Here is a 12,585-nt window from a genome sequence, read left to right on the forward strand (position 1 = left end):
GTGTGTGAGTGTTTGAAGAAAGATGACCAGATAACTTAGCAGTGCTTCTCTTACTTCACACTCTTGTTTCGGTCTCTCCACAGTGACTGTCTCCACCAGTGTGTATTTTGATGGTTTGCTGGTGACCGGTCTCTACACGTCCACTCCTGTCCAGTCTGCTCCTATCCCTGCTCCTGCTGCCTTCGGCTTCGGTGAGTCAACCTATCAGTTCTGGACATCCTCAGTAACAATATGATAACCAACAAATGACATCTACTATGAAGCTTAGATCTGAAAGATGAACAATCAGTTGAAAATTCCATAGTGGACTATTATATGATTTCCTTTTCTTGATCAGAAGTTACTGGCAAATCACTCCACCCCCCCCCAATGGTTACAGAACAATGCAAAAATGAATGAAAGGAAACCACTTTAGTGTATTAAGATCCCAGGTTCTCCCAGTCCCTCCTCCACAGGCCTCTGATCCCAGTCCAGACTCAGTCAGACGGCTCACAACCCAAAGAACACACACAGGGCGTCAGACAGGCTATGATGGATGAGACTGGGGTTGAGTCTAGGGTTGATGTGGCCTGGGGTTGGGGTTGATACACTCTTGCTGTTTGATTGTAGAATGAAGGGAACGCAGATCTGTCCATAGAGGGGGGAAATACCAGAGGTACTATATGTTCTGTTAAATTATGTGGGAAATACATTCTAAACCACAGGAGAAGTTGGAACAATGGAAAATAGAGAAAGAGATCATACTGACTGACTATAGTATGACAATTCATCAGGACAATTCGTCCTGTACACCATTCAGCTGGTGTACAGGACAAGCAGTCACATGTATACAAAAGGTCATGCAGTTTTTCTTTGGAATGTCCCAAAAGCAGTTCCTAAAATTGGATTATGGGAAGTTCTGTGAAAACATGCCTGTAATGTCATAGCTTTATCTCTACCATCAGCGTTAGCCATGGGCATGAAGTTCAGTGAAAAAATGTAATGGCTGGATTCTGTGATGTAATAGCTGTATAGTTACCATTGGTGTTTACTGGGCATAGGTTTGACATTTTTTAGAAAATGTCAAGGACTGAATTCTTGCTTACTTAGTAATTCATCGTCTTTGTGCCTGCTGGCGCTTGAGGCTGAAAAAAAGACTCCAATTCTGACCATCTAAAGCCTGTTTTGCAGCCTGATTTATAAGGACTGAATTCACAGGAATCCCATGTACATAGTTAATCAATTTGGTCTAACAGAGAAACTGAGTTGTAAGAAATGTAATGCAGTAAGGATAATATAGTCTATGAGTTGAACTGAGAAGGTGCCTAAATTGAGATATCAGCGGATGGGAAGCCCAGTGTGCCAGGATGGAGGTCTCCTGTGGCCATAATGGACCCACACAGAGAGCAGGGCTCCATTCCCAGAACTGTGCCCAAACTGTCCACTCTGTCTTTTCCTCTGCCACTGGAGTTCTTTACAATTTGCAACCCTGATTTTGGGGAAGGCATCCAAGCTTTGGGCCTCCAACATTAAGTCACCTTTGCTTCACAGAGACTAATTGAGCTGTGACTCATTCATTTGAAGAATGTGTGGACAAACTGGCAGACTGATGGGTAGCTGCCCATTCTGCCAGTCTCATCCTCTGCCGGAAAAGTTCAACAGTGGTAGTCACTAGACTACTCAGTCATCCACTCTAGTTTCAGCCGAAGAGCTCTGCTGGGGCCAGAGTTGTCCAGCACGCCGTAACGGCGCCTCAATTTTTTGGGCAATTGTATTCCGGCTTCTCTATAAAACAAAGTAGCCTATCACCGGCCCAGATTCACACACCAAGGCAAAGAAGGTTGATCAAAGCAGAATGAAGGTGAGATCTGCATTGAATAGCAATGGCTATTGGGAATTCATTTTCTGATTTGGCTTTGTTCAAGTTTATTTGCCACTAGACTGTGAATCTGTGCGTGATAGTAGGCTGTCAGTTCGCGATTGTGCAGATTGAAAATGGGCCAGCTTGTATGCGCATGATGCGCTGTTGAAGGTCTGTAAGGTAATGAAAATACATTTATTTCATCATTTTTGTAATGTATTTAATGAAGGAACACTTAAATATTAGCCAATCAATCAATGAAAAATCGACCTATCAGCCATCATCAGAATGACCCTTCAGTGCGTGTCTGTGTGTGCTGCATGTGTGCCAGTGAGAATCAAGAATCAAGGTCGATGTCGCCTTCTTCCCACTAAATAAATCTGCACCGTTGAAAAACTGGGATTCCCCTCTATTAAACAGTAGCCATGTAATTGTGACAACGTAGCGTAACTGACAAATTACTTGATGTGCATAGATCTCCCCTGAATCAAATAATTTAGCCTTATATATAAATATGTCTACTTAGATACCTAGCTTTGAAGTAGCCTACCTTATCCATTTAATCCCTGATTCATTGAATGAGGGAATCATTTGATAAAAACAAAAGTATTTGGTTGTAATGTTGTTATATTTTATATCAAGGGTGGCAACATCCTCCAGGATCGGGGGGGGTAATATTGTCTTAAATGGGGCAATATTTGATATGTGTACTGTGTATTATATATACCTCACATGTGACCCATAATAAGACATGGGCAATTAGCATAATACAATGTTTATCTGTCTCCATAAAGAAGATTTAGCAATATGCAAGAAACTATAGTTGAGTTACAGTAATAGGCAATCAAGAAAGGTCTGAGAATTGTCTATGGAAGGCAAAAACATTTATTTCACATTGTAAAAGGAGTGATTAAATTATACAAGGCATACGCGTAGGTTTCACAAAGCATTAACCAGCATTACAAAGCATTATTCTAGGCATGAAGATCCTTGAGTTACAAAGCAAAGCATGAACATAACAGACCTACAAAGGAAGCTCACAGGAGAAAGAATTCACACAGCATTATTCCATGGGCCAGATAGAGGAGAAGAGAGAGAACAAACAGACCTTCATTCCATTTATTACAGATCTGACTTGTTTCTATTCAAAATCAATTTTTGACCAATCCACAGACCAAACCAAAAGTAATACTGTAATAACTAAATCGGATCCAATCGGATCGAACCAACCAACGTCCATCTGTGTGTGATGACCTGAGGGGGGTGGGCTGGGTGCAATAGAGAGAAGACAGCATTCCTGAGAGGACAATTCCATAAAATGTCATAAGAGTTCACTCTGAACTACTACAAGTAATCACAGAGATCATACATCCATGTACTGAACCAAATACACAAAAGAAACACAGGTAGACACATACACACAAACACAGAAATGCTGCCATTCCTATTTATATCACTCCCTCTGAAAAACAATACACCACGGCCACACTACATTCACTTTTGAGCCTGAACCTTTACTGGGATGGAACTCAACACCCACTCATTGTCAGATTAACAAGAGTGTGACGGGGAGGCAGAGGTTCCAGTTTGGGTGGGACTGTAGTGTGTGTCTAACTGTGACATTGCTTTCCGAGTCATTATACACACTCTGGGATCCTATATAGAATTGAATCACTTCTGTTTAATTATTTGTGTGTGTGTGTCTGTGTGTGCGTGTGTGTGCATGTGTGCATGTGTGTGTGTGTGTGTGCATGTGTTTGAGTGACAGAGATACCAGTTACGGCAGACTGCAGTATGCCAATACCATGGTTATATGGCCTCTGGTATGAGCCTTGTGTGTGTGTGTGTTTGAGTGACAGAGGTACCATTTAGGGCAGTATGCCAATGCCATGGTTATATGGCCTCTGGTTTGAGCCTTGTGTGTGTGTGACATGGGGTTAGCTTAGTGCTTAAAACTACAATCTGGGATTTATATTTCACCCAAACAGCAGCCCTGTCATTTAAACTGGGAGATTCGGCTGGAGAAATTTAAATTATAACTCATAAAAATGTATAAAAATGCCTGTAAATATCCCATATAGTGCCTTTAACTCCTACTGTACGTAGAGCTGAGCTGAGGTCCAGGCTCTTGCGCTAGCCCATGGGTGGCTGGCTGACCATAGCACTTTATGGTGTAGTAATTAGCATGCTACGCTACCTCTGCTCTATGGTTATCTACATTGCGACATGTTGGAACAGAAAACAATGTTATGTCGTGTATTCACAGGACCCATAGTTTGTGCCGTACTGCAAGGAGAGACAACATAGATAGTAAACACAATGCAGTATAAAATGATTATTTATTTACTTTTTTACTATTGATTTTACAACGTGACAATATCTTGTTAGAGACATTTGTATTTTGTAGTTTTATACATTAAACCATTGTCTGTGTGCTCATGTGTGTTCCTTTGCTCGTCCACTTTTAGAACGGATGTCTTTCTTTTACACACCTTCTTGCCAGAAAAACAGCATGAGATTTAAACTGAGTGAGCTGCCTGATCATTTCAAGAATGTCCCTTCTTTTGACTTCCATTAAAAAGCCCTTTCTTTCCATTCCAAGGCTTTTGGCTTCTAAAAGGGAACTCACACAGTTTATATTTGCCCTTTAAAATTGGCATCGCCCTTAATGTGTGTGTGTGCATGCTTGCTTGAGTGAATTGTAATTTATGTACAATTCACACACACACACACACACACACACACACACACACACACACACACAGAATTAAACAGAAGTGATTACATGATATATAGGACCCCACAACGTGTATATTGACTCAAAGTTAGAGTTAGACTGATTTGTCATAGTTAGATTGGTTTGTAGCTGCACCACTAATGAATGCAAAATGTTTCTCAGATGCATCATCATTCAATGAAACAAAGAAAGCCTCTGTAATGTCACATCTTGTGTAATGCATTTGAAACCCAGGTAGGCAGGGAGGGAAAGGATTCTGTAAGGCTCTCTGTAGTCAACTGCTGATTAAGCAGGCAGATTGCTCAAGAATGACTTTGAAATTGGACGTCCATGTCCTGAGGACGTCGGGGTAGTCAAATTGGTAAAATCATGAGATTTTTTTGTTATCAAGAAACGGCTTTGCAAATGTCACAGAGACTGACAGGACATAATGCTTGAGAGACAGATAGAGAAATAATTGAGTGAGTGAGTGAGTGAGTGAGTGAGTGAGTGAGTGAGTGAGTGAGTGAGTGAGTGAGTGAGTGAGTGAGAGAGAGAGATGTGAAATTGCAGAAAATGGTTAAAAGATGAGCATGAGGGTATAACAAGAAAGTGACTGATGAAAACCAGACAGCTAGAGGGAATTAGTGAGAAAGGCAGAGGAAAGAGTTAGGAGAGACAGAATTTGTGAAAGATTAGAGGGAGGAGGAGAAAGAAGAGTGTTGCTAGGAGAAAAGAGGATGGGATGGCAGCGTAAGCAGCATTCCATCATTCCCAGTGACAGTGTGGGTGATTGGTGTTCCTGCAGCGACGCTGAGTCGGATGGAACCTTCAGTCATTGATGGATGTCTCATTTGGAGCGCTCTGTTTATATTCTCCTTAATTTGCATGTCAGGAGGTATTTGTGGGGCGTGTTGGTGCCTGAGAGAGAAGATTAGCCAAACACACATACACACACACTGTGACAAAGTGCTCCTCTTAAAAGCCACTCCACACACACCTAGATTAAAAAATAAATAACTGATTAAAAATCAGGGGTGACACACGCAGGCACACTTCCACTTCCTCTTCTTCGCACCCACACACACCCACGCACCCACGCACAGGCCCACACACACACACACACACACACACACACACACACACACACACACACACTAATCATAGTGAAGGATGAAGGTCAGTGTCAGGGACCTCTCTGCTGTAGAGTCAGATTGGATGTCAGTTAGCTGTCGGGCAGATGAGAGACGGCAACCCATCATGACACGCTACCTGGTGTGTTAGATGATAGATAGGTTCCAAAGTGTCTTCTGTCCTTACAGTCGCAGGAAAGAGTGAGGGGGAGAGGAAGAGGAAGAGAGAGGGAGAGGGAGAGAGAGAGAGAGAGAGAGAGAGAGAGCAACACTGTGTCTGTATGCTTCTCCATGCTTCCATCAGAGCATCAGAGAATCCAAGTGGAGAAAGATGGCAGGAGAAGATGCTGAGAGAAAGTAGGGATAAAGCAAGAGGGAGTGGAAAGGAAACAGTGGATGGTTAGAGATGAGGGGGAGGGTAGTGTGGGGTAAAGAGCAATGAAGGGGTGGAGGGAGGGGAGGGAACTGGTTCCCATGGGGTTCGGAGCTGTCAGTCCCTGTGAGACTTCAAAAGCTCTGCTCTCTCTTTGATCAAGCTGCTCACGCACATACACACACACACACACACACATACATACATACTGTACATACACAGATTCATACTAATACACACTCTCCCTGTGATCAGGCTGCTCCCTAACACTGGGCTGACAGCACCCTGACTGTGCCACTTAGAGAAGGATGAATGCTCACACACACACACACACACCATTGACAAACTGTAATGATTCCCTGTTGAAGGAAATAATTTTGTTAGGGGATTTCCATACTGATGTCTGCCAAAAAGAATAGCCCAACCCACATGTATTTATGCACTTTTGTAGATCACTTGCTCTGGCCCAAATGATAAAAGATCCCACCAGGATATGTGAAACAGTGCAAAGTAGGATTGACTTATCAGACTTTGGTGTCTGATAAATCTAAAATATCGCAGAGGAGTAATAGTATATGTAATCAGTGATCCTTTTATTACATTTTGCACTTGGAGGATTTTTAAAGATATATTTAAGTGTCACAAAACACTGTGCTGGATAGTGTAGGGGTAGACAGTACCTGAGAAGTCTTTAAATGTAGATTCCTTGATATGGTGAAAGTGATGGCTCCCATTGGACGAGTCAGTGTAAAGCAAAAATCTAGCCCTTGGTTTAATAATGAGATTCTAGAATCTATCCAAGTAAGGAATAAGGCCTTTAAAAAATGTAAGAACTCTCAAGAGCAGCCTGATTTTGTCCTATATAAACGTCACAGAAATGAAGCACAGAGCAGGATGGATGAAGCTAAGAGGGGTTACTTTGCTGAGAAAATAATTGAGAACAATAATGACCCTAAAAAGTTTTGGAATTCATTTAAGGAACTAGGCTCTAGTAATACTACCAAAAACAAACTCAACAGTATTGGACTGAACATCAGGGGGGAGATGGTATATGTTGCCAGCAAGCTGGTTAGCAAGCTGCCCACCAGTTCTGGTTTGTATGGAAGCAACCAAATCAAGAAGTATTATGTAGAGTTAGGGGTTCAGCCAAACTCTTTTTCTTTTGCAAAGGTAGCAACAGCCAAAATAGTCAGTATGCTGGCAGAGCTTGAATGCTCCAAAGCCACAGGCCTGTATAATATTCCTGCAAGGTTTCTAATAGATTCTGCTGAGCAAATTGACCCTTGTATTACACATATCGTTAATCTCTCTCTTGAACAAGGCATCTTTCCCAGGGACATCAAACAAGCTAAAGTTATACCTCTGTATAAGAAGGGGATAAAGTCTGACCCTGGGCCTGTATCTATCCTCTGTATAGTATCAAAGATCCTGGAGAGAGTTGTACATGAGCAAATGTATGAATATGTTAACAAAGTCTAACGTGTGATTTTCAGTAGAGGTTAATGCAAATAGTAGAGGTTAATGGTTCACTGTCTCAGGCAAAACCAATGAGTTATGGCGTACCGCAGGGGAGTGTGCATGGGCCTCTGCAGTTTTTATTGTATATTAACAATATATAAGATGCTTGTTCTAGCCATCTGGTTCTAGCCAGTTCTGGTGTCTCACAAAAGTAAAACTATGTTGGAGAGCATACTTAGCACAGAGCTAACTAGCATTAGCAAATGGCTTGGAGATAATAAGCACTTAGGGAAAACTGAGGCAATTATTTGGGGATCCAGACCTAATTTGAGTAGGTCCTCTGAAATCAGTGTGGAATTAGGGGGTGAGGTGCTGACTACTAAAACCTCTGTTAGCTACCTGGGATGTATCCTTGATGGAATCTTGGGAGGTGTGAGCATGGCCAATAAAGTGCTAGGGAAGGGTAATGCCAGGACTAAGTTTTTTTGGCTAGAAAGTCCAAGCTGCTTGATAAGGACTCCATGAAAATGCTAGCTACTGCCCTCATTCAATGCCATTTTGACTACGCTAGTACTTCCTGGTTTGGGGGCTTATCTAAAGACATAAAGGGGAAGCTCCAGATAGCCCAGAACAAGCTGATCAGGGTAGTATCGAAAGTGAGTCCACATACTCACATAGGCAGGAGCTGCTTTCAGGAACTAAACTGGCTGCCTGTTGAGGCTAGGGTGTCCCAGATTAGACTAGGTTTGGTTTACAGGAGTATTTATGGTCCTGCACCCAGGTATCTAAGTGATTGCTTTCCTTGTGTTAAGGATGCACACAATCACAGCACCAGATCAGGTGTTGCTGATGTGTGCTTATACAGATTCAGGAGTAATGCTGGGAAAGGTACTTTCTGTATACTGGAGCCTCAGAATGGAATGAGTTGCCTCTGCCTATTAAAACAATGTCCTCTCCGGGCAGCTTTAAAAATAAAGTCAAACTATGTTTGATGTCTTCTGTGCCCATATGAATAACCCCTATGATGTAACTGGAATGATGAGTTAGATGTTCTTCTTTTATGTTTTTGCTTTACTATTTCACTGCCATACTTTGTTTAACTGTGTTCGATATTGTATAGCCATCTTGTCTCAAGAGGACCACAATGGAAATAAGTCCCAGACTTTATTGTGTGTTATCCTCAATGATTTTATTCATGTGCATGTATGGCTTTTTCAAGTTTTATGTGTGCTTGTTTATTTTAAATGGTTGAATTAATAAACTAAACTATAGACATGCATGCACACACAGGCAGGCAAACGCACACACACACACTCACATACTCTGAAGTATATTCACATTCTACTAACATGCACACTCACTGACAAACTGAAACTGATGCTGACATGCAGGATGCTCATGTGAAAGACAAGCAGATTCAAATATCATGCAGACTCAGTCAAGGGCAAATTCAGTTATTTCATTTGAATGTATTTTTTAGCACAATATTCCAGGCAGCATTTTAGCAGCATTTTAGCCATAGACTGTTATACAAGCTATCTATTCTGTGTTTCATAAATGTGCAATAAGAATAATAATTATATAAGGGAAAACTCGAAATTCACACAATTGTTACCTGGAGGAAAATTGGGGAGGTCCGTGCTTTTCAATTTCAGTCAAGGGGAGGGTTTAGCATTTTTTTATTTAGTTCAGGGGATGGAAATTGTAATCGATTACATTTCACATTGTTTAGTGTCTGAGAATTAGTTGCTTATTATACAGTGAACTCGGAAAGTATTCAAACCCTTTCCCCTTTTCCACATTTTGTTACTGTTAAGATTTTCTTCTGTCGAAGGAGAGGAGGACCAAAATGCAGCGTGGTTATTTCGATTCATGTTTAATAAAAAGATAAACACGAACAATACAAACAATAAACGTAACATGAAAACCTAAACAGCCTTATCTGGTGCAAACAAACACTGAGACAGGAACAATCACCCACGAAACACTCAAAGAATATGGCTGCCTAAATATGGTTCCCAATCAGAGACAACGATAAACACCTGCCTCTGATTGAGAACCACTTCAGGCAACCATAGACTTTTCTAGACAACCCCACTATACCACAATCCCAATACCTACAAAACCCCAAGACAAATCACACCACATAATAAACCCATGTCACACCCTGGCCTGACCAAAATAATAAAGAAAACACAAAATACTAAGACCAGGGCTTTGACAGAACCCCCACCCCCAAGGTGAAGACTCCCGGCCGCACACCTAAACCCATAGGGGAGGGTCCGGGTGGACGTCTGTCCACGGTGGCGGCTCTGGCGCGGGACGTGGACCCCACTCCAACAAAGTCTTAGTCCGCATGCATCGTGTCCTTAGATTGGCAACCCTCGCCACCGACCTTGGCTTAGTAACCCTAACCAAGGGCCCCACCGGACTGAGGGGCAGCTCGGGACTGAGGGATAGCTCGGGACTGAGGGGTAGCTCGGGACTGATGGGTAGCTCGGGACTGAGGGGTAGCTCGGGACTGAGGGGTAGCTCGGGACTGAGAGGAAGCTCGGGACTGAGAGGAAGCTCAGTACTGAGAGGAAGTTCAGGCAGGTAGATGGCTCTGGCAGATCCTGGCTGACTGGCGGATCTGGAAAATTCTGGCTGACTGGCGGATCCTGGCAGACCTGGCGGATCCTGGCTGACTGGCGGCTCTGGTGGATCCTGGCGGCTCTGGCGGATCCTGGCTGACTGGCGGCTCTGGCGGATCCTGGCTGACTGGTGGCTCTGGCTGCTCCATGCTGACTGGCAGCTCTGGCTGCTCCATGCAGACTGGCGGATCTGGCTGCTCCATGCAGACTGGCGGCTCTGGTTGCTCCATGCAGACTGGCGGCTCTGGCTTCTCCATGCAGACTGGCGGCTCTGGCTGCTCCATGCAGGCTGGCGGATCTGGCTGCTCCATGCAGACTGGTGGATCTGGCTGCTCCATGCAGACTGGTGGCTCTGGCTGCTCCATGCAGACTGGCGGCTGGCTTCTCCATGCAGACTGACGTCTCTGGCTTCTCCATGCAGACTGACGTCTCTGGCTGCTCCATGCAGACTGGCAGCTCTGGCTGCTCCATGCAGACTGGCAGCTCTAGCTGCTCCATGCAGACTGCCAGCTCTGGCTGCTCCATGCAGACTGGCAGCTCTGGCTGCTCCATGCATACTGGCAGCTCTGGCTGCTCCATGCAGACTGGCAGCTCTGGCTGCTCCATGCAGACTGGCAACTCTGGCAGCTCCATGCAGACTGGCAGCGCTGGACAGGCGGGAGACTCCGGCAGCGCTGATCAGGCGGGAGACTCCGGCAGCGCTGTAGAGGAGGAAGGCTCCGGCAGCGCTGGACAGGCAGGAGACTCCAACAGCGCTGTAGAGGAGGAAGGCTCTGGCAGCGCTGGACAGGCGAGGCGCACTGTTGGCCTGATGCGTGGTGCTGGCACTGGTGGTACTGGGCCGAGGACACGCACAGGAAGCCTGGTGCGGGGAGCTGCCACCAGAGGGCTGGTGCGTGGAGGTGGTACTGGATAAACCGGACCGTGCAGGCGCACTGGAGCTCTTGAGCACCGAGCCTGCCCAACCTTACCTGGCTCGATGCCCACTCTAGCCCGGCCGATACGAGGAGCTGGTATGTACCGCACCGGGCTATGCACCCACACTGGAGACACCGTGCGCTCCACAGCATAACACGGTGCCTGCCCGGTCTCTCTAGCCCCCCGGGAAGCACAGGAAGTTGGCCCAGGTCTCCCTGGTGTCGACATACTCCCTGTGTGCCCCCCCAATACATTTTTGGGGCTGACTCTCGGGCTTCCTTGCCAACCGTGTTCTCTCGTATCGCCGGCTCCTCTCTCCGGCTGCCTCTGCTCTCCTAAGTGCCTCCACCTGTTCCCATGGGAGGCGATCTCTTCCAGCCAGTATTTCCTCCCAAGTGTAACAACCCTTGCCGTCCAAAACGTCTTCCCATGTCCATTCCTCATCAATCTACACACAATACCCCATAATGACAAAGAAAAAAACTGTTTTTAGAAATGTTTGCAAATTTAAGTATTCAGACCCCTAGTCTCAAAATTGAGCTCAGGTGCATTCTGTTTCCATTGATCATCCTTGAGATGTTTCTACAACTTGATTGGGGTCCACCTGTGGTAAATTCAATTGATTGGACATGATTTGGAAACACCAGTCTATATGAGGTGCCACAGTTGACACTGCATGTCAGAGCAAAAACCAAGCCATCCTTCTTAAATGAGACAAGTTTGGAACCACTAAATCTCTTTCTCAAGCTGACTGCCCGGCCAAACTGAGTAATGAGGGGAGAAGGGCCTTGGTCAGGGAGGTGACCAAGAACCCGATGGTCACTCTAACAGAGTTCCTCTGTGGAGATGGAAGAACCTTGCAGAAGGACAACCATCTCTGCAGCACTCCACCAATCAGGCCTAAATGGTAGAGAGGCCAGACCAAAGCCACTCCTCTGTAAAAGGCACATGACAGTCCGCTTGAGTTTGCCAAAAGGAACCTAAAGGACTCCCAGACCACGAGAAACAAGATTATCTGGTCTGATGAAACCAAGATGAAACTCTATGGCCTGAATGCCAAGCGTCACGTCTGGAGGAAACCTGCCACCATCCATACAGTGGAGCATGGTGGTGGCAGCGTCATGCTGTGGGGATGTTTTTCAGCGGCAGGGACTGGGAGACTAGTCAGGATCGAGGGACAGATGAACGAAGCAAAGTACAGACAGATCCTCAATGAAAACCTGCACCGGAGCGCTCAAAGTTTCAGACTGTCTCTGAATGTCTTTGAGTGGCCCCGTCAGAGCCCGGACTTGAACCTGATCGCACATCTCTGGAGAGACCTGAAAATAGCTGTGCAGCGACGCTCCCCATCCAACCTGACAGAGCTTGAGAGGATCTGCAAAGAAGAATGGTAGAAACTCCCCAAAAACAGGCGTGCTGAGCTTGTAGTGTCATACCTGAGGTGCTTCAACAAAGCACGGAGTAAAGGGTCTGAATAATGATGTAAATGTGATATTTCCTGGGAGGTTTGTAGA

The 12,585-nt window shown here is 44.9% G+C and overlaps 1 protein-coding gene across 1 annotated transcript in view; it reads left to right on the forward strand.

Moving 5' to 3' along the window:
• The window catches only part of LOC112232479 (reelin-like), a 288,334-nt gene that overhangs the window by 55,272 nt on the left and 220,477 nt on the right, over positions 1-12,585 (forward strand). Inside the window, exon 2 of the mRNA XM_042323405.1 lies at positions 84-191. Within this exon, the coding sequence (XP_042179339.1) occupies positions 84-191 (108 nt within the window). The remainder of the gene's footprint in view (positions 1-83; positions 192-12,585) is intronic.

This window comes from Oncorhynchus tshawytscha, linkage group LG06 (genome assembly GCF_018296145.1).
Source record: "Oncorhynchus tshawytscha isolate Ot180627B linkage group LG06, Otsh_v2.0, whole genome shotgun sequence".
Taxonomy (NCBI): Eukaryota; Metazoa; Chordata; class Actinopteri; order Salmoniformes; family Salmonidae; genus Oncorhynchus; species Oncorhynchus tshawytscha.